The 22570-nt window shown below is 41.1% G+C and overlaps 1 protein-coding gene across 7 annotated transcripts in view; it reads left to right on the top strand.

Moving 5' to 3' along the window:
• Nucleotides 1–22570, top strand: part of CDC42BPB (CDC42 binding protein kinase beta) — a 141283-nt gene that overhangs the window by 102088 nt on the left and 16625 nt on the right. For 5 of the 7 annotated variants that reach the window (XR_012159573.1, XR_012159572.1, XM_073349714.1 and 2 more), the window contains 12 exons: nucleotides 116–221; nucleotides 899–1023; nucleotides 2218–2323; nucleotides 8216–8364; nucleotides 8994–9088; nucleotides 9177–9256; nucleotides 12114–12203; nucleotides 12613–12687; nucleotides 13181–13286; nucleotides 15328–15464; nucleotides 16083–16222; nucleotides 17897–17978. Coding sequence is in view for 5 of the 7 variants with exons in the window: in XM_073349714.1 (XP_073205815.1) it covers nucleotides 116–221; nucleotides 899–1023; nucleotides 2218–2323; nucleotides 8216–8364; nucleotides 8994–9088; nucleotides 9177–9256; nucleotides 12114–12203; nucleotides 12613–12687; nucleotides 13181–13286; nucleotides 15328–15464; nucleotides 16083–16222; nucleotides 17897–17978 (1291 nt within the window). In the remaining 2 variants the exon portion in view is untranslated. The remainder of the gene's footprint in view (nucleotides 1–115; nucleotides 222–898; nucleotides 1024–2217; nucleotides 2324–8215; nucleotides 8365–8993; nucleotides 9089–9176; nucleotides 9257–12113; nucleotides 12204–12612; nucleotides 12688–13180; nucleotides 13287–15327; nucleotides 15465–16082; nucleotides 16223–17896; nucleotides 17979–22570) is intronic. The other 2 variants (XM_073349716.1, XM_073349715.1) reach the window with 1 other exon arrangement.

The raw sequence follows: 22570 nt of genomic DNA, 5'->3' as shown, positions 1-22570 counted from the left end.
GCCGCTTCTCTCGTGTAGTGGGATTTTGGGCACCTAACTCCCCTAGTGTCTTTTGAAAATCCCAACCGCCCCCAGTGGTCTGTAAAGTTGTACATTCTCTATTTTTTTCCCTCAGGCACAATGAGATGGAGGAGACTGTAGGAACAATAAAAGAGAAATATGAACGGGAAAGAACCATGTTCTTTGACGATAACAAAAAGTTAACAACGGAAAATGAAAAGGTAGTTAGTAGAGCCATTGTTTTGGGACAAAGTTCAATTACTTTTCTTGAAAACTAGTGTTCTGTTTTTCACGTAAATCTTGTTACCTTTTAAGTCACTCTGATATTGTGATAGTTCTCTATAAAATTCACTGACCAAAGAAGAAACCATGAATATGCTTTAAAAATGGGATTTTTTCATTAGTATGGATAGGAGTAATTTCGACTGTCACACATGTATGCCACGGACGTGGACAAATCAGTTTCCTCTTGTAGTATGCAGAGGCCACTCACACTTGTGGGATTGGTGCCGCCATGCTGAGCAGTGGAATTTTATGAAAAGCTGTCCACTGGGGATTTTCCCCCTTCCCCCCCAATGGAGTATTCCAAGAGTATAAAAGGGGTGATACCAACTATCCCCAATCTTGGACTACACACTATCTTTGGCACTCATTGGTTTTTCTATTCATTTCTCCTCTTCTCATTTCCCTTGTTTGAAGTGGCACATGAACCTGAGTACTACTAGACCTGGAAGTCACACTCATAGAGCCTGAGAAAAACGGTTTCTGAAGGCTACATTGTTTTGACAGAGCTTCTTCGTATCCTCTAGTGGTCTTGTTTGTGTATATTCCACATGCATAATGAGTCTGAAAGTGACATAAATTGCAGATGAAAACAACTGATCACTTTTCATTTCAGCTTTGTTCCTTTGTGGATAAATTAACAGCACAAAACAGGCAGCTAGAAGATGAGCTCCAAGACCTGGCAGCAAAGAAGGAATCGGTTGCTCATTGGGAAGCTCAGATTGCAGAAATTATTCAGTGGTATGTAGTATTCCAGATAGCAATCTTCAACTTTTGAAATACAGATACGGCCTTTTTAACATAACCAAGTCTTCTGTGGATTTTTGAAGATTAGTGGAAAACTATACCTGGATGTGGTTGCTGATGATCTGTTTTGTCTTTTGTTTACCAGTGGATTAAGTAGTAGGATTTTTTCATTTTGCAGCAAATTACTGTCATAGAATATTAAATGCACAAGAAGAAGATTTCAGTGTCAGTTCAAGTCAAAATTTAAAATGATTATTAAATCATGAATCACTATCCTTGATTTCCTATAGAATTTTCTGACTAATTCACTCAGGGCAACTGCCAGAACTTACAGGGTTCAGGACAAGCAGGAGACTACCTTGTAGCAGTTCAGTCTCCAGTGTCATTGCCTGCAGTCCCCAGAAGGCTTAGGGCCTCTTGTATTTCCTCCTTTTAGTTTTAGTGTTCCCACCCTCACCCAGACAAGCACTTGCAGTCAGAAAGACGGCCTCTCTCTTGCACACAGTTTCTATTCATTAGTACCTTACTGGTTTGACAGGCTATGTGCAAGTGTTTCAAGAGTGTAAGAACACAGGCAGGCATGTGTACACACATTCATAAAGGTGTGCTCACATTCTTCCTCCACCTGAGACTCGGTGGTGATGGAGCCTAGGCCTAAAGAGCAGTGCTTCTCCGAAAGAAGAGTTTCTTGTCCCTGGAGTGACCTATAGGCTTGAAAAGAATCTTTCAGGTAGTGAAGTAGGGAGGAAAGGGGCTCAGAGGGCATGTTTATATGCTTTTCTGGGCACTGAGAGGGAGGGAACCTGGAGGAGGCCCATAGAAATCAGCTTCTGGCTATTCATGGAACAAGCAGATCAGGCTCCATGCAGTAGTAATGAAATGCTGTGTGGTTGCTGTTGGGTTCTAGAGGGGAAGCTATCATGAAACACCTGGCAGCATCCAGGGGTAGGGGAACCAGGTGGAGGGAGGTCCTAAAGGAGGCACAGCTAGGCTCCATCCTGGGCCTGGCAATTTCCCCAGTGCTCTATCCTTGCTTGTGACCCTAAATTCAGTACAAATACTCTGTTGATATTTGGCAGCAAGATGACTTGTTTCCTGGTGCATGGTGCCTGAGTATCAAAGTTTTATATTTTCTCCAGCTTCTAAACAAGGTCTTGTTTAAGTAACTGCTTTGTAATTGCACTCTAGGGTAAGTGATGAGAAGGACGCACGTGGATATCTTCAGGCTTTAGCTTCCAAGATGACAGAAGAATTAGAGTCATTGAGAATCTCTAGTCTGGGCTCAAGAACATTGGTAGGTCAACAGCAAGCATTCAGAAGGCTTTCTAATTCTGGATGCCTAAAATTCTTAATACTTGGCTTCATTTACTTCCACGTTCATTTAGAAATCCTCTTATTTATCAAGAAAGGGTGTAGTATGCAAATAGCCAGAGGTGTTTTCTAATGAAGACTGTGTGCTTTGATTATCCTGTCTACTTTGCCCCATTGTGTGTGAATCTCAGTTACACCACTGTGACAGTTCTTGGGATACCCAGGCCTGTGAGTCACCTTGTTACCATCTTCTCTAGAGAGAGGGAGTCTTGTCGTAGTGCAGTGTCAGCCTTTCAGCTACTCTCTCCTCTGGCTTGTGCCAGCCCTTCCTTCCCCAGGCAGGTTAATAATAGGTGCACCGAATCCCTTTGAATCATTCCCCTGTGATATACAGCCCCTGACACTGACTACTCACAGAAATTCAAAATCCTCGGCACCCAAAGGTACAGCGTTCCCCAGTTTACTAGTTTTACCTTAAACCACCTCTCTTGTGAACCACACAGCACTTGTGACCACTTATGATAAAAGTGGATTTATTTATTTAAATAAAGATTTAACTAGAAACAAGAGAGAGCAATGGAAACAAGTGGTTACAGTATAAAACAACATAATAAAACGTGAACCTGAGTTTACATGAATAGTTATCTTTCCCATATAATAAACTAGATTTTTCTCACCGAAGTTCCAGCTGTTGCAGAGCTGGCTGGTTTCTCAAGAACCAGGATTCAAATTTTCATGAAAGTACCCACGTCTGCCAGGGGTTTTCCTCAGCGAGTGGTTAGTACTTTTCCCTATTCTGGTATACTGAAACCAGCCATTTATTTCTGCTCACAGGCCAGGCAAATCCCTGCCTTGCTGTAGAGTGTCTTTTCTACCTTTAAATGGTTTTGGTGGTTTGTAATGTCTGGTGTTTTCCCCATTGACTGTTCCGGGATGTGCAAAGGTAGACAATGAAACCCTGCATTACCTTGTCAACTGACTAGGGAGGAGTGACAACTCCCACTTGCTTGAATAGATAATCATTAAGACACATTACCTTGTGGTGACTGATTTATCATAAAAAGAAAAGGAGTACTTGTGGCACCTTAGAGACTAACAAATTTATTTGAGCATAAGCTTTCGGGAGCTACAGTTCACTTCATCGGATGCATTCAGTGGAAAACACAGTGGGGAGATTTATATACATAGATAACATGAAACAATGGGTGTTACCATACACACTGTAACGAGAGTGATCAGGTAAGGTGAGCTATTACCAGCAGTATCGGGGGGGGGGACGGGACACGGACTGACCTTTTGTAGTGATAATCAAGGTGAGCCATTTCCAGCAGTTGACAAGAACGTCTGAGGAACAGTGGGGGGGAATAAACATGGGGAAATAGTTTTACTTTGTGTAATGACCCATCCACTCCCAGTGTCTATTCAAGTCTAAGTTAATTGTATCCAGTTTGCAAATTAATTCGAATTCAGCAGTCTCTCGTTGGAGTCTGGTTTTGAAGTTTTTTTTGTTGAAGAATTGCAACTTTTAGGTCTGTAATAGAGTGACCAAAGAAATTGAAGTGTTCTCTGACTGGTTTTTGAATGTTATAATTCTTGACGTCTGATTTGTGTCCATTTATTCTTTTACGTAGAGACTGTCCAGTTTGACCATTGTACATGGCAAAGGGGCATTGCTGGCACATGATGGCATATATCACATTGGTAGATGTGCAGGTGAACGAGCCTCTGACAGTGTGGCTGATGTGATTAGGCTCTATGATGGTGTCACCTGAATAGATATGTGGACAGAGTTGGCAACGGGCTGTGTTGCAAGGATAGGTTCCTGTTGTGTGGTGTGTGGTTGCTGGTGAGTATTTGCTTCAGGTTGGGGGGCTGTCTGTAAGCAAGGACTGGCCTGTCTCCCAAGATCTGTAAGAGTGATGGGTCGTCCTTCAGGATAGGTTGTAGATTCTTGATGATGCGTTGGAGAGGTTTTAGTTGGGGGCTGAAAGTGATGGCTAGTGGCGTTCTGTTATTTTCTTTGTTGGGCTTGTCCTGTAGTAGGTGTCTTCTGGGTACTCTTCTGGCTCTGTCCATGTATTTCTTCACTTCAGCAGGTGGGTATTGTAGTTTTAAGAATGCTTGATAGAGATCTTGTAGGTGTTTGTCTCTGTCTGAGGGGTTGGAGCAAATGCGGTTGTATCGTAGAGCTTGGCTGTAGACAATGGATCATGTGGTGTGGTCTGGGTGAAAGCTGGAGGCATGTAGGTAGGAATAGCGGTCAGTAGGTTTCTGGTGTAGGGTGGTGTTTGTGTGACCATCGCTTATTAGCACTGTAGTGTCCAGGAAGTGGATCTCTTGTGTGGACTGGTCCAGGCTGAGGTTGATGTTGTGATGGAAATTGTTGAAACCATGGTGGAATTCTTCAAGGGCTGCTTTTCCATGGGTCCAGATGATGAAGATGTCATCAATGTAGTGCAAGTAGAGTTGGGGCATTAGGGGACGAGAGCTGAGGAAGCGTTGTTCTAAGTCAGCCATAAAAAAGTTGGTATACTGTGGGGCCATGCGGGTACCCATAGCAGTGCTGCTGACTCCAGCAAGAGACTGCTGAATTGGAATTAATTTGTAAACTGGATACAATTAACGTAGGCTTGAATAGAGACTGGGAGTGGATGTGTCCTTGCACAAAGTAAAACTATTTCCCCATGTTTATTCCCCCCCCCTCCCCCCAACTGCTCCTCGGACATTCCTGTTAACTGCTGGAAATGGCCCACCTTGATTATCACTAATAAAGGTTTTCTCCCCTCCCCCCCAACCCCGCCCTGCTCCCCTGCTGGTAATAGCTCATCTTAAGTGATCACTCTCCTTACAGTGTGTATGATAACACCCATTTTTTCATGTTCTGTGTGTATATAAATCTCCTCACTGTATTTTCCACTGAATGCATCCAATGAAATGAGCTGTAGCTCACGAAAGCTTATGCTCAAATAAATTGGTTAGTCTCTAAGGTGCCACAAGTACTCCTTTTCTTTTTAACACGATTGCTACTCTGAAACCTGATTTATCGTAGAATCACAGGACTGGAAGGGACCTCAAGAGGTCTTCTAGTCCAGTCCCCTGCACTCATGGCAGGACGAAGTATTATCTAGACAAGAGGTTCTCAAACTGAAGGCTGGGAATGGTCATGAGAAGCGTTAGACAAAAAACACTGCCCACATTTTACCAGCAGCAGTGAATAACTAACAAAGCTGATTCCTCTAGGTGTATCAGGTCTTCAGATGGTGCTGTGCATTTCGATGGATTTCTGTTAAGCTTGCATAGCGTTATATAAAGTTGTTGCCATCTGTGTTACTCGGTTTGCTATGACATGGTGTGGACATCTAATTGTAAGCATTGACCACAATCACAGTTTTGCTTTAGCTCTTATTACAGTGGATCGTTAGCTTGGTTTAAATGAATGACGTACTGTTTTTAATATTTCATGAGTTTCATGGGGTTTTTTTATTGGTATATGTTCTTGTGTGCTAGGGGGATGTAAACTACTACAGACACAAAGGGGGCGGGGGGCACAATTAAATAAGTTTGAGAATTGCTGACCATCCCTGACAGGTGTTTGTCTAACCTGCTTTTAAAAACCTCCAATGACACAGACTCCACAACCTCCCTAGGCAATTTATTCCAGTGCTAAACCACCCTGACAGTTAAGTAGTTTTTCCTGATGTGGTGCCCAGAACTGGACACAATACTCCAGTTGAGGCCTAATCAGCACAGAGTAGAGCAGAAGAATTACTTCCCATGTCTTGCTTACAATACTCATTGTTCCTTTAATAATATCCATCCGTACATCTCTGTGATTGAGTCATGACAAGGTACGAACTTTCTGTAGATACCTTACATGTTCTTTATGGATAAAAAAGACATGTTTGCTGTAGTGAGTTTCAGGTCTGAGGTGAGAGCTGATTGCAAAGAACAGGGCACCTTTGCCCAGGGGTCTCTGTGTCACACAATCCAAATTTGATAAAATCCCGTGTTTTGCTTATTGCTAGTACCTGCCATTAATTGCAAACTATGCCTTAAAACAGGATTAAAGAAAAGAGTCAATAAAATAAACATTTCTAAAAGAAATAAAAGGGAATATTTTTAATACACCATACCCCAAAAGGTTTAGACACATAAATGAATAATAGCCATTTGCCCTGACAGTAATAATAAAACTACAAGAGGTTTCATTCTTCATGCTTCATGGCATAAGATGATCAACATCTGGGATCAGGAAGAAAAATGTTAAGCAGCAAGTTATATTAATTTATATTTCATAATTTTGTCTAGTGGCCTTAAAGAAAGGAGCCCCTGCTAAGGAAAGCTTACAGTCCTAAGGGCAAAATTCTCTCTTGTCCTTAGCACTTGGTAAGTCCAAGAATGGGGAAGGAGAGCATCTTCATGGGGCCTCTACTCATCCAACACACTGACCAGCACACAAGGGGAAAGTAACCTGCTACTGGTTTATACTGGTAACCATAGGCATAGTTTGACTTCTCTATTTGGAGGGGCAATGCCCCCATGCTCCCCAGTCTCCGCCCATGCTAGTAACATATTACATTCCCTTTTCCTTCCTACTTCAGAGTAAGCGGGGAGCAAGAGAGCAAATTGTGGCTTGTAATTTTTTTCCTGCCTTTCTTCCTAAGGCAGTACAGCTGTGCACCATCCCTCCCTTACTTGGGGTAGAGAGTGAACTGGGGTAGAAAGTGAAGACGAGTGCAAGAGGAGGAAGTGGCAAATTTAAGGCAGACAGTGACCATTTGCTTTTTGCCTACTGTCAAAATTTAAAAAGCAGATGACATACTATATCAAGGCAGGTTTCATAGACTTTAGCAAATTTGCTCTAAATTAATACTCATGTATTTGGAGCAGACTTCAGGTATATATGGAAATGAAATAAGGCATCGCCTTTCAGATTGTGGTTCTTGGACAACTGAGATTCTTTGGACACTTTCAGCTCTCCCCAGGTCACCATTATGTTAAAATAGTGTTGCTTTCCTTGGTCTCAGCTACTAAACTTCATTAGCGAGCAAAAAATATATTTTTAATATTCTGTTTCAGTGCAAGAAATTGCTGCAGTTGCCATGGGAATGTTATACAGTGTTATGATCTTGAGTGGGTGGATAGGTGTCCACGAGACAATCTCTATTAAGATACAATCCACACTATGAAAATGTTTGAGTACCTCCTAAAATAAAAAAAAACCTTGAAAAATTATCTATCTTGGAAAATCAAAAATACCGTTTTCTGGTAATAAAATGCAGAGAAACTAATCCATATCTTAAATTGGTGTATAATGTACAACAAGATTAAAAAAAATACATATACTGTCTTTAGGTTTCTCAAAGAGATGCTGACAACTTAAAAACCTTTCGTTGTAAACAAGCAGAAGTTTGTACATATGTCAGTAATAACACACCCTTGATTGACTGTGAACATTCTAAAACTCCAGTTTCACTGTACTCTTTATTTTTCTCTCAGCGCGGACAATGAAAATCAGTGAAGGCACTTTCACCTTTATTCATAGTCATTTTCAAGTTTTTAGTGTTGCAGAATTTGGGTTTCAGGCACTGCAGATGAACCATTAATTGCTTTAAAACTACGGACTGAACACTTATTGGTCATGGCTTTTTATAAAAGCCTGTTTTATAAAATTTAAATATTGGGCCAATTTTGACAGGGTCCATTTAAACTGTTTCATCATAACAATGAAAGTGTTAGCATGTGATTTTTAAATTAAGATCTCTGGGGCAAATCTGGGGGGATCAGAGGTTCTGTGTTCTCTTTGTATTTGTGAACAAAGGAGGAAAATTACTTTAGAGAGTTGATGTTAATGTACAATAACTTACTGCAATAGGATCCACTTTGGAAACTGCGACGAAGTCAGAAGCTGGATATGTCAGCAAGGCTGGAACTGCAATCTGCCCTGGATGCAGAAATACGTGCCAAACAGCTAATTCAAGAAGAGTTAAGAAAGGTTAAAGATGCAAACATATCCTTTGAGAGGTAATAAATTACTGAAGTGTGCAGTCTTGTTCATCTGAACATTCTAACATGCTGGGTTATCCTTAATGTGCCACTCTTAGCTACCTGTTCAAATAACAAACACTTATTAATTTACCCTCCTTTATGCCAAGAAACTTACACCCTGACAGAAAACCTGTCTATTACAGGTTTTTTCCCCAACTCCATTTAAAAATTCTACAGATTTCTTCAAGTAATTTTTAAGATAAAGCAGCATGCCCAAGTGAGTGGATTGATTGTAATATGTGGGTCTTTGCCATGCAGGAGAAATGGGTACTAGGAGTAGCATCAGAAAGCCCCTTTCTTAGAGCAGCTGGAGAGAGGATCGTGGTATGGGGAAGGGAAGACCATCCTACCAAGAGATTATCATCAGTTAGCTACCACCTGCAACATCACAGAGAGAGATGCAGATAACCTAAAGGACTCTCAATCTAGCATGGTAGTGAAATTGTAATTCACAGGAATGGTGGGCTGGGGGAAATGATCTGCCTTAAAAAGAAGGCAGGTGTTGCTAAAAGGCAAAAGGGGGACTACTGCTAGTAAAAACAAGAATATAAAATTATGCAGTAAATTTCTTCCCTTTCAAATATTTAATGGTTTTCATGTTCTAGTAAGCTGAAGGAATCTGAAGCAAAAAATCAGGAACTGTTGGAAGAAATGGAGGGATTGAAGAAAAAGCTGGAAGAAAAATACAGAACAGATACAGGTAACTAAAGTTAGTATTAGAATTAATTTTGAGCTTATTATCTGTAGTGTTTTTCTTTGAGCTAAATCAGGTAATTATTTTCTTTCAGGTCTCAAACTTCCAGACTTTCAAGATTCAATTTTTGAATATTTCAACACTTCACCTCTTGCACGTGATCTGACTTTTAGAGTGAGTTTTTAACATCAAGTGACTACAAAAATGTGTCTTGAGGATTTTGAATTAATTAAAGTTTATGCATGGGTAATATGCAGTAAATTAGGTTCTGACAAATGAGTATGAAATATGCAAGACGAATTAAAAGTATGTAGCAAGTGCACATTGCCCCTATAATAGATGTCAGGTAGCTAGGCATTAGTAGAGAAAGCTATAACTTTTTGAAATAGTTGTAAAATCCCACTTTAAGGTAAGCAAAAGAACCAGGATAGAAAAATATCTGAGAACTTCTACTGGATAAATAATGCATTCACTTTTTCTGAACATGCTTCACAAACTAAAGGGCAGCGTGTATAGCTGCTGGTTACATGGTTGCATCTGCTGACAAACTGGCTGATTTAAATGCATTGATGAGCTCCAAAGGGTGACTCATCTTGTCTGTGAAATTGTCGTCTCCAAGCTTGGGCGGTTAGAGTAGATGGAACTGGGAAGAGCTTCAGAGATGCAGAAGACCCAGCATGTTGGTGTAGGCCAAATAGGACTTTTTCAAGGTTTTTGTTGGACTGTAGCTCAGCTTTGTCATGACACATCCTCTGATTTTCTTTAGAAAGTTAATCATACAAATTGTGGGTTCGGTGCGTAAAGTTTGTACATCCCCTGAGGAAACAGCTGTTAATTACTGCAGTGAATCACATTTCCTTACTTTATGAACTCTTGATCCTTGATGGGTTTCTGGACATGTTTTGTATAACATTTAAAACAGACAGTTAAGAATGAAAATCATAAGAACTCTGATAGTATAAACTAGAGGGCTGCAGTTATACTGGTTGGGATTAAATCCTGGTCTACCTAGATAGATATTTGTATCTAGGTGGTGTTTCCTTGTGATTACTGTGCTTTCTATGTATTTCTCACATTGTTGCTGTTCCCAAGAAGTCAGGGACATGCTGTGAGATGTGCAATACATAAACCATAAATGTGTGCTATTTCCTATTAGAGTATCTGTCTGCTAGTTTATTTACTATTAACACAGCAGGTCATTGTGTATACTATTCCACTTCCACTCCCCAGACATTCCTTTAGAAAAGGAATAGATGAAAAGCGTATGAAATGTGCTGCTGCCATGGTGTGAGTTCTTAGGTCTACTGACCTCGATAGTTTCTCATTTAAAGCAAATTGACATTACTTAGTCAACAAATGAGATTTTAAAGCACTTTGTTTGAATAAGGATTGAATCACTGTTTTTATAATTGAAATCAAATATTACAAAATGTAGGGCTTAAAAAATTAAATGCATAATAAACCAAAAGGCCATGTCATATATCCCACCATAAATAAATAAGTGCTAAGGAAAGTTGAGTATCATTTTCTAATGAATTACTGTTAGAAGTCTGAATATTTTGATTAACAAAATTTCCATTAACTTTTTGAAGGTACACTTATAACATACCTCCCCCGATTTTCTTGGTTATTTTGGTTTGTGTAAATATCCGTTTGCTGCATAAACATTCATTTAATTAGCCTACAAATAATCCCTCTGAAGTTTCTTATGGGTGATAAGTGATCATTTTTATCCCTCATATCTGTTACAACAAAGGATTCTCTTTCTTCCTCGTCTACGTCTTCTCTGCTAGCCTTTTGGGAAGAAGTAAGTTCTTGCTGATACATTTGTCTCCTTAATTTATGACCTGTATTTGTAAGATTGGCATCCTAAAACTAGTGGATTTTTTTTCTTCCGTAATAACTTTTTACTACAAATTAACCCACTAAATAGAAATAGTTGATTTTTTTTTTTTTTAAACCTCCTTACAGGCTGACAATTTAAGATACTTTGACAATACAGTCATGGCTAAAGATGAATCTTGTTTATCATGGTAACATACTTTTGTTTTACACAAGGATACAATTTCATGTTTATTTGATATTCCTCAGTCTAGCACTACCAATCAGCATATAACAAAATGTCGACACATATCTAGTGTAACTGTTGAGTTATCTTCCAATCTAAAGTAGCTGAAGAGTGAGTATGACTCTTACTCAACGGCCTTTACTACTAATTACATTATATTTTAGAAAGTTTAATCTGATGTTTGCTAATCAGAATCTTCCCAATGTCCACAGAGTACAATAATATAATATCCTAATTCCCCACCCAGCTGTTTTAACTCTAGAATTATAGCACACTACCCCTTGTGCTGGCAATTAGTAGTAGTTATTGTAAATATGTATTTAATTAATAGAGGATGTGTGGTATTAATTTCTAGTATTAATGAAATGTGTTGTAATTATTGTTAGAATTCCAAATGGTAACAAAATTCTATCTATAAAATTCCTGAAATATTTTTTTAAATACTAAAAATAAATTGGATGAAGTCACTTTAAAAACCTTATGATTGGATCGGTGGCGGCTCTGCATTGTAAAAATCCTACTGTAGTAAATATTTCATGGTTGGTTGTCCAGGAAGCCTGGCTTCCTCTCATACCAGCGTACAAGAATGTAGGAGCAACATTCAAAGATGTGGTTGGTGAAGTCCAATCATGTTATGAAGGGTCCTTCTTGGATTTCAGGGAGAAGGAGGCTGATGTTTATGGCTATTATGCCACCTACCATTTGGGAATTTTTAAAATATGATACTTCCATTTCTACACTTTTGCTATCATTTAGTGGATCTGATTTTTTTTTTTTTTTAGAAACAGACATTACATAGCATTTATAGACATTAGCAGTGCTCTTAATGTTGTGTTTCACAAACTATTATTTTTGCTCTGAGTTAATAATTGTAACCATTCTAGGATTTATTTCATGTTGATGCAAGAACACTACTTCAGATCTATAGTATTAATCTAATTTGTTTGCTAACATTTTTTGCAGACAAGTTCTATAAGCGAGCAGGAAACACAAGGTCCCAAACCAGAAGTCTCACCATCCACTTCTGTTATGACTACAGAACAGCAGCAAGAAGTAAGGCAGCTGGTATTTTATTAGTCAGAGTAATTCACTTAGGTCTTTAAGCACTGCTGGTTTGTTATAAATGTATATCACAGACATTACTCACCATGAAGAGGCTTAATCCAACCTTGAGTGTTAGCTTATTTGCAGACATGTGTCATTGTTATAAGCACACATGCTTTGAGAACAGTTGCAGGTTTTCCCAGTCTCTGCGTATGTTGATGTACTCCATTTTCATACCCATTTTCGTATTGCTGCTTGTTTGTTGTTATGCAGGCTTTCCTATGAGCGCTTTAAGATGTAATTCATTCACAGTAAATCAGGAATGGCAATATGTTCTAAAATCTAAACTCTTACTGATCCTTTGTAAAACAAATTATTGAAGCCTCATTTTGCTCAACTGTAGTTTTTTGTGATTCAGGAACCAATACGGCTTCAGAGGATGCCTGCTGTTCCCTCCCCTACCATTCAGTCCATTTCTCTAGCTGTACCAAAGGTAGGGGGACCTTGTTCACCTTATTTGTAAGAACTAAAGAAAAGAGATGCTTTATATAAATTAGCTATCCATATGTTTGGGTTTGTCCTGTCTGGGTTTTTTATTTGCTGTTTATTTGTAAGCCTGTTTTTAATTCATATTCGTAAGTAATTATTATTTAAGTGTTTAGTTTTGTCAGAGATCAGAAAAAATTATTTTGGATTAGTTAGTAGATTTGGGTTTTTTATTTTGTACTAGAAATACCTGTCTGGTTCTGCTCCTAACATGGGTGTGTCTTTCTTAAATTAGAAATCAAAGAATATGCAACACGACTTTGAGAGAAAGTTCTGTCTTGCAGGACTTCTGACAAGTTGTAGTTAGTTACAAGAAAGCAGTATTTTATAATTCCCTCCTGCTAATAAGATAAAGAAAAGATAAACATATTGCATGGAGATAAGGGGGATCAATCAACTCCTATCATGTAGCTTTATTTTATCCTGAACTTATCTTGCAGCCTAAAGCTCACCAACTCAATATCAAGTCCTTTTCAAGCCCTACTCAGTGCAGTCACTGCACATCTCTCATGGTGGGATTAGTTCGACAAGGCTATGCCTGCGATGGTGAGTCAGTTAAACCATTCTGAATTTTCAGTCATCTAACCTAAAAATCATTTATTTTAAAGCAACAAGTTACTCAATGGAAAATAATACTGTTGTGCCTTTTCCTCCTACCTTTTTACATCTGCAGACTTGTAACAGTTAAGGAATGCAATTCTCAAGTTTTTCTTAAGCTCAGAGATTTATCTTCCTGCAATATTTCTCCGTACTAGTATAACCATTAATCCTTAGCATTCTTTTTGGAACATGGAGAAACTCATATTGCAGCGATGTTATTGCCGTACTAATCTAACGCTGTAAATTTCCAGTGTCCACTTCTCCAGAATCCACAGGTTTGGAAACATTTGCCTCCTGTTTTACCCTTTAGATCCAGGGTGTCATCAGATCCTGTCAGTTTTCTGTTCAGTGTCTCTGAAATCCTTTTTTTCCTTTCCACTGTTACTTAATTTTTATAGGAATTTCTACCCTGACGGTTGCATCTGAAGTATGAGTATTGGGAAGTTTCGCTCTGAAAATACTTGTCTGAGCCTTAATCACCTTTTGCCTTGATTACTGCCATTCCTCCTGTTTGGCCCCTCTGACTTCACATATCTCTCCTCAGATCTGTCCAAAACACCACTGTAGAAATAAGCGTCCTCTTGGATCGCTATGCCCAGCTCAGTCCCCACTTAACATCTCTCCACTGGCACCTTCTGTATCACATTCTGGCTCTTCAGTCTCATCTTCGCACATTTTCACACATCAGTCATAATCTATTTCTAATCTAATCTCACTCCCCTTCCTCTCTGTAGGCAGCACCTGTTACTCCAACTGCACCCACCCGTAGTCATACTTTGTCGTCTCCTTCTTGCAGCTCTGCACTTCCCTTCCTTTCCCTCAATCCTGGAACAGTCTGTCTCCAGTGGTCTGACAACCTCGTTTTCCTATTGCCTCATGTCTGTCAGCAAGAACTCAACCACTAATCTCCCCATTGTCAGGCTGACACCAGCTCATGATAGTGACGTAAGAAACCAGAGATAAGCTAAAGGGATATAAGAATTGAGAAGATGGCAGAGTAAAATGTGTGCATAAAAGAAATTGCTTTAACAAGAGCTGCTCTAGTCGTCTTGTTCTCTCCAGCTCCCAACACCTTCAGAGTGCTGATGGCTTTACAATATTACAAACTGAGTACGTTCCTCAGTGCACAGACCTTGTCTTCATGTATGTATGGGAAGCCCCAGGTATCCTTAGTGTGTGAAGCACCATGTATTTTTAGTATTATTTACAGTGCCCAAAAGTTTGCTAGGTGCTTTATAGATAACAGGTCTCTGTCTCTTAAAGTATTGCACTCTAAATAGACAACAGACAAAGGAGGCAACAATTCAGTTTTATTGGTGTTTACTCTTTATTTTAAGTACTGACTATTCATATGCCTTTCTCATAGCACGATATCTTAACCATTGTCTATTAGCCTCTATTTTACTATACATCTAAGCCCATTTTCTTCATATCACCCTTTTTCTGTTTTTCTGGACAAGATGGTTTCCCTTTTTATTTTTAACTGTATCCCATCCCCTACATATTTACTCATTAAATTAACCCTTTCCTATATTGATTTATCTAATCCTCTGTTCTCCCATTTCCACCTTCCTTACCAAAAGTCATCTTTACCCCTTCCCTCTGCTGAAGCCTCTTTATTCCTATCTGAATTAATGAGGTTGGTGGTGTGAAATTAATGGGACTGCCAAAGTCCTTATCTCCCTGAGAAAACTGCAGATTTTATAAGCCACCTCATGCATCGTGGTGAGAAGGCTCTTTCCCTATGTGGTGCCAGAAAAAAAGAAATAAGAGCTTGCTAGGGGCCTCTTATGGTATTTAAAAAGCAAGTGCTTATCTATGCCAAAATAATTAAACAATAATGTGCTGCTGACATGTATGTTCTGCAGGCAATTTCAATTGAACTCATTGGTCTCCTGATTCCAAGAGTAGAAAATATGCACCACCTATTAAGATGAATTCATCATCATAATATAATTTCATTATAGTTTTTCTCTTTTGTTCTCAGTGTGTTCATTCGCATGTCATGTTTCCTGCAAGGACAGTGCGCCTCAGGTCTGTCCTATACCCCCTGAGCAAGCCAAAAGGCCTCTTGGAGTAGATGTGCAAAGGGGGATAGGAATGGCATACAAAGGTTATGTTAAGGTAAGAATCATTTGACCTTGGACATGAGTAGTATTTTTCTCCAGTATAACTGCAAACTTAAATTGCAGATGCTGTTTGGTCTTGTATTGTAGCTGGAAACCCTAACTATGTTTAACTCTGTCCTCAGATTGTGCTAAAGCCCTGGGATTGTGTACAATTCACACTAATGCCCTTAATGCTAATCCTTGAGAAACAGGTGGTTTTACTTGGAGGACTAGAAGTTGGCTGCTGAAATTGCCACAAACATAAAAAAGAGAAACCACCTTTGAGGGAAAAAGAATTCTTGCTATGACAGAGACAAATGTAGGATAAAAAGTAAACTCTGTCACCGATTTGGCATCTGTGGAATCTCTGAAAATACATGTCCTGGGTTTACCACTTGAAAAGTTGAACGTATTTATTAAACCTGGACAGAGAATGGGGGAACTTCATAAATAATTGTTCTGTTCTTGAAATTTCATGTACACTGACACTTTCCCACCAATTTTAAATATAACCAAAATATGGTGTTCAGGTTCCCTTCACTCACATGTGAGTCTCCATGCCTTTCTAAATTTCCTCTTTTATGTCTATATAACCATTTTTACATATAATGAACAATCCATTATTTACATGCAGGTTCCAAAGCCTACAGGAGTTAAGAAGGGGTGGCAGAGGGCCTATGCAGTTGTCTGTGACTGCAAACTATTTCTATATGATGTGCCTGAAGGAAAATCCACCCAGCCTGGAGTTGTTGCAAGTCAGGTGTTGGATCTCAGGTTTGTGTTGCCATGGTAGTTAGAAAACTTCCATTATTTTTCCCTACATCAAGTGCCTCTGTAATCAGTACACAAGAAGCTCTTGTAACATAAGAACTCTGTTCTGAAATGATTTATGCCTCCTGTATGTGGACTTACGGTTAATTTAAGCAGTAAGAAGTGGTGTGACACGTCATTTTCTTTGAAATCACATAATGTTAGTGTGTTCCCTCCTGGAGTTTGATGTGTGTCTTGGGGAAATTAATCAAGATAAAGTAGGGCACAGGGGATGTGCAGGCTATGAACAGGGAAAGAGCAATCCCAAACAAGCAAATCGCAGGTAGAACATAGCTAGCAATTTCAGGAACCTTGGAAAAACTGAGTACATTAAAGCAGTTCTCCAGGAAGCTTTGAGCTTGCCAATTTAGACTGTAGATTACCCCAGCACTCCCTGACTATATTGGTTACAAGGGTCATGTTTTTACATTTAACTGGTTTTTTTAAGCACAGGAGACTTTTTCCTACAACAGGCCGGTTGTTTCTCTCCATTTTTTACCCAGTAAACGAAAATAAAATTTCTCTTGGCTATGATGCAGTAAAAGTGGAACATCCTGTAATGTTAAACACCTTTATGCCTTTCTTTAGTGTAGAATCTGCTTACACAACTCCCTTGATGAACAGTCCCCTCCAATAAGGCCTAGTGCCATAGGGTGACAGATACTTGGCTCTTTCCTCTCAGTAATTCTGTTTGAGAGTTGATACTGATGATCTCCTGGGCATGTGACAATCCACAGTGTTCAAGAGTAGAAATGTGGAGGCATGGCAAATAACAGCATTCTCATTAGCAGATTGCCTGAGGCAGCTCAGCCAGACATTACTCCTAGCAGCCTTGTGCTTTATCCATTGATGCCTCTTTGGATTTGTCTACACTGGAATTTTTAGTTGTGTTTTAACACCAGTTGAACAATACAATTGTAAGTTATTTTGTGGACAGGACACCAAGGTTTGTTCCTGGTTATGTTTCACTATGGTAGGAGCAAGTAATGGTGTCTGATTACATGAAAATTTACAATGCAATTAAAAATCCCAGTATAGACAATCCCTATGTAGAAGGACACCGTCTAAAGTACATGAGAGTTTGTTGTGATTTACACTGTTTATTTCTACAATCACAAAAAGTGGGAAACTAGCTGTTTTGAAAATCTAAGTATTCCCTTATTTTAATCCAACAAACAGGTGAGATATGTTGCTTAATCCTTTGAATCTAAACTCTACAAATGTTCCTACCTTGTACACTCTTAGGTGTGAATTGTTTATATTTCCAATGTCGTCATTTGCTTCAAAGAACAACTAACTCTCTCCAAATCATTAGGGTAATAGTCCTAATCAATCACTGACATCCCAATAGACTGTTGAGCATGCCTGGAGCCCAATAACTTCAGTGGGCCCCCACAGATGCAGCAGGCCCTGCTGTAAATTGCAGGATCTGGGCCTAAAATTGCAAACTCTTTGGGACAAGGACTTGTCTTGTCTTGTGTGCATACAGTTCCTAGCACAATGGAGCACCAATCCTGATTGTGGCCTGTAGGTGCTACCACAACACAAATATCAGTGATAGTTGGCACTCAGTTGAGAAGGTTTCTCTAACAAATTATGTTAGCCTCTTACTGATTATAGTTTTCATTTTCTTACCAGAGATGAAGATTTTTGTGTGAGCTCTGTCCTAGCATCAGATGTAATACATGCAACCCGTAAAGACATCCCTTGTATATTCAGGGTATGACTGTTTTAATTTGCTCTTTCTTAGAAATAATGCATGTTGAATATTAATGTTGTATTTTCATCGTTAATTGTTATCCATATAGATGTTTCCAGTTACCAATTACCATTTAATGCAAAATATGATATTTATTAGTTTGCAGACGTATCTCAAATAACCAGTTAAAAGGAGTTTCTAAAGGTGGTAGAAAGGGTTATGGCATTCTTCTTAAAGGTGAACCATGAAATGCAGAATATTTTTTGTTCTCTTTATGATCTATAAAATTGTCATGTTTAAATAGTTTCCTTTATTTTAAAAATAAGTGATTTTGGTTTTTCTTTTTACACTGGAATGATCAGATCCTGGTTTTCCTCTCTTTGCTGTGGAGAACTCTGGCTACAATCTTAGGGACTTGGATGGTGACATCACAGGATGAAACCTGAGCTGTGGCTTGCCAGACTTCCACATGCAGCATCCCTTCCTCATTACTATTTCTGATTACCTAATGTAAAAACCACATAAGGAATACTTTTTAAAACCATTTAACAATCATATTTATATATTCTAGAAGATCAATAAAGAGAAGAAATAACTTTCCTTGGTTCTTAGTTCACCTTTAATGTGTTTATTTGGTCATCTAAGGACTTTGTACTAAACAGATTGTCTTATTTTTTTATAGATCATCTTTAATTTGGAACAAGATGAACATTGTGTCTTTTTAAAGACAAAAAATATTCATTGCTTTTAATATCTTGAGTTTTGTATCTGAAAACGTTAATTTCTCCAAGTATATCTCTGTGATCCTGTCCATTAAGATGGAGTCCCATATCCATGGAGCACAGGAGTAAAAGAGCAAGCAATCCCAATCACTTATTCCCATCCCCTAAGCAAAGCTGTAAATGTTCTGTATCGGAGAGGCGGCTTAAGTGTGCCTGCAGCTTTTTTAGCCTCTTAGAGGGGATATTTTCTTCAGTGAGAATTTGCACCTGTATTTACTGTTGTTTCTCCTTTCTGACTTTTTTTCCTACACTTCCTTCCAACTTTTAAAATTAATGTTCTGCCCGCTCCCCTCTTCTCAGTGCAGTGAGTAGCTGGTTCTTGGGGGATGTGAGGAGAGATCTTTTGAATATGGTGGTCAGGCTGTGCAGAGTGCCTCATGGGATCCAGACATGCAAAGCACACGGAATGGTCTTGTCTGAGTCTGGACTCTGTAACCTCTGTGCTCACACCCCTGAATGTAAGGCTCTGTCTGGCTCAGAAGGGGAAAATCTTACCATCACCGTGTCTCCCAATAAGAACACGGTAAAGCTCTCTGGTCACAGTGGAGAAGAGCAGAAAAGAACATGCCTCATTCCTCAGTCAGGAAGGAAGACAAGGAAAAATTTGACCTAAAAAAAGGCTATTTTCTGAATTATTTGATTTCCCCAATCAGTTAGTTATACTCTCTGGTTCAAGGGCAATATCCAAAAAGACTCCTTTCCCAGGCCCGTTAGAAAACATTTCCCTAGGAGCTAGATTTGTCCCTAATAGTGCTCAGGAAAAGATGCAGTCAAGGGAGAAATGAAGGCGCCAGCTAAGAGAAGTTCCACACATCAGTCATGCACCCTGGGAAGTGCAAATAGGCAAAATTCGTAGAGTTCCATTCCTGAGAAGAGATGCAGCTGAGACAACGGCAGCATTGTCATAAACACTGAGGTTGACTTCTCTACAGCTGAAGTGGACAACAAAATCAATACAGCCCTCAGACAAAACAGAGGCTTCTGCCAGAGGGTTTCAAAGCTGCTACCAGCTACCTGCTCTCTTTGTGTTGTTCTAGTATGGCACCTAAAGCTCCGGGATTACCACCACACCAGGATAAGGAAGCGAGGTCTTCACTGAAAAAGATACTTATCACCACATCCTGTGCTTTGGATCCTTCCTTGGATACCATCTGCGCTTCTTTGAGTGATGGTCCCTATATGTATTCCACAGATGGGTGTGTATATGCACCATGCATCTGAGTCCAAAAGTGTTCCTTAGCAATGTCCATTGACCTGCCCATGCACAGTGCGTCCCCTCGTGCTCATAGCCAAGGGCAGTGCAGGCCAGTGCCTCTCCAGTTCTCTCTGACGGCTGCATGGCCTGAGCTGGAACTGCTGTTCCTTCGCACTTAGTTTTTGTTGTTCGTTTGTTGTAAATAGTTGTATATAGTTATAGATAGATGAGTTAGTGAAGTTCTTTCCCCATTTGGGGACCGTCCCCACCCTCTGGGGACTATGCCCTGGATTTCGAGATTTAAAAACTGTGTCTCCTGCCTGCACTCGCTTTTCATAAGCGACGAGCACCAGAGGTGCCTTTACTACCTCAGTGAGGCTCATATTGCAGCTCGCTGCTCCATTTGCAAGTCTTTGCCATCCTGAACCGAGGAAACTTGGGAGCTCCACCTCCGTTTGTTCTTAATGGAGGAAACTATGCAACCGGGTGCACGCTTGGATCTGAGTCTGTTGGACCCCCCTGTACAGCAGCCAGCACCAGTGGTAGGCTCCGCTCTGAGCACCTCACATGCTCCAGATCTGTCAGTACTGGAGACCAAGGACAAGTCCTGACATGAGAGTAAAAAACACTCTCACAGGCACAAGAACAGATCCCCACTGCGGGCTGCTTCCAAGTGCAGCGTTTCCTCCCTGAGCCGGGCCAGGTCAGGTAATATGTCGCACACGGATCCGACCAGACCAGCACCCAAGCGTCCCCCTGTGGAGAGTAAAGCTTGGCACAAACAGGATCTGACCGTAACCCTGGTACCTGTGTGTTTGGAATGCTCATCAGCCCGTGCTGTCCATCCTGCCGGTACCGCCACACCTCCTGGACAAACTGGCACCACAGGCGCCGTCAGGTCCCTCTCGCATCTCCACAGGCACACGGAGAACTCCCAGCTGCTTGTCGCCTCTCTTGTTGGCAGCGGAGCTGATTTCTTTCATACCCCCTGTCTCCACTCCTATGTGGACCCCGGCTCACCTGGGATGTCCCCACTTCGGAAGACAAGCCTTTTCTGTTGTTGCCAGACAGGCCCGTCCCATTGCCACACCTTAGTCCTCCCATACCACCAGTTGCCCCGTTGCCAGAATAGTCTTCAGAGTATGAGGAGTTTTTGGAGCCAGAACCCTGGTTCTCCCGGATGTCACGCCATGGTTCGGACTTGCATCCCTAACCGTCTTGCTCCCTGGCTTACTATCCAGCAGTGAGTGTCCGCTACCCGTGGGGCCCACAGCATCCCCAGGACCCTTCCCCTTGGTCATACTTGCACCCTGAGACCCGTACTGTCAACACCATGCACCCTCCCAGACGTCCTATCGCGCCTCTCCCATTTCCGCAGCACTATCAGTGTCTGAGGAAGAGGCAGACATTGAACCGGTACTATCAGTTCCACCAGCCCCCACAGCCACTTCCTCTTAGCAGGATGAGGCACTTATTCTGAGGCACAACCACCAATACCAGGACTTGCTCCAGAGGGTAGCAGCAGACCTGGGGATTCCCTTGGAGGAGGTTCAGGACCAGCAACATCAGTTCCTGGACATTCTTCAACCTTAGGGGCCTTCAAGGTAGCTCTGCCTATTAACGAGGCCATCCTCCAACCAGTGTAAGCAGTGTGGTACACCCCTGCTTCCTGTGCTGCCCGCAGGCAGAGAGGAAGTATTTCATACCTCTGTAGGGGGAGATTGTCTTTTTTTCTCATCCGCCCCCCCAGCTCTCTTGTCCAAGCAGTAGCAGAATGGGCACGCCAGCACCCGCAGAAGTCGACCCCTCTGGATAGGGCAGCAAAGTGCATGGACCCTCTAGGGAGGAAGGTATATTCCTCGGCAGCAATACAGTTCCAGATCGTGAATGGTCAGGCTCAGCTAGCCAAGTATGACTGTAATAACTATACTAGACTAGCAGAGTTCAGGGGCAAGCTGCCACTGGACCAACAGCAGCAGTTTCAGGTTCAGGTAGACGAGGAGCACCTCGTCGCCAGGGTGGGCCTCCGGGGGGGCTGTGGATGAGACTGACACGTCCTCTCACTTTCTCCCAACCGGGGTCGTCCTGCACCAGGATTCATGGCTCCAGTCATCTGGCTTCCCCAGGAAGGTCCAAAATACGATCGAGGACCTCATCTTTGACAAGAACAAGCTTTTTCCACAGCAAGACGGACAAATCCCTTCACTTGTGAAAGGACTCCAGGGCCACGTTGCAGACCTTCAGGATACATACACCAACCCCACAACACAGACAGCAGAAGCAGTCATTCCATATGTGCCCGCACACTCCCTGCTCGGCCTACTACCAACGCCAGCAGGAGGCCCCACGTAGGTGGCGCTGCTCTCAACGACCATGCTTCCCCACCTCTGCCACCATCACCTCCTTGACCCTCTCCCAACAGCAGCCAAGACCTCAGTTTTGATGTGGCAGTCGAGACTCACGAACCTCCCCCCATGCCACTTGCGGCACCCCGTACCGCCTTTGGGAGCCATCTTGACCTATTTGCACACAATTGGGGCAAGATCACCACAGACAAATGGGTACTGGAGATCATCCACCATGGATACTGCATAGAATTTCTCTCATTCCTGCCGCATCTGATCCCCTCCCCCCCC

Source organism: Lepidochelys kempii, chromosome 6 (genome assembly GCF_965140265.1).
Source record: "Lepidochelys kempii isolate rLepKem1 chromosome 6, rLepKem1.hap2, whole genome shotgun sequence".
Classification (NCBI taxonomy): domain Eukaryota; kingdom Metazoa; phylum Chordata; order Testudines; family Cheloniidae; genus Lepidochelys; species Lepidochelys kempii.
This window is presented reverse-complemented; position numbering and strand designations above follow the sequence as displayed.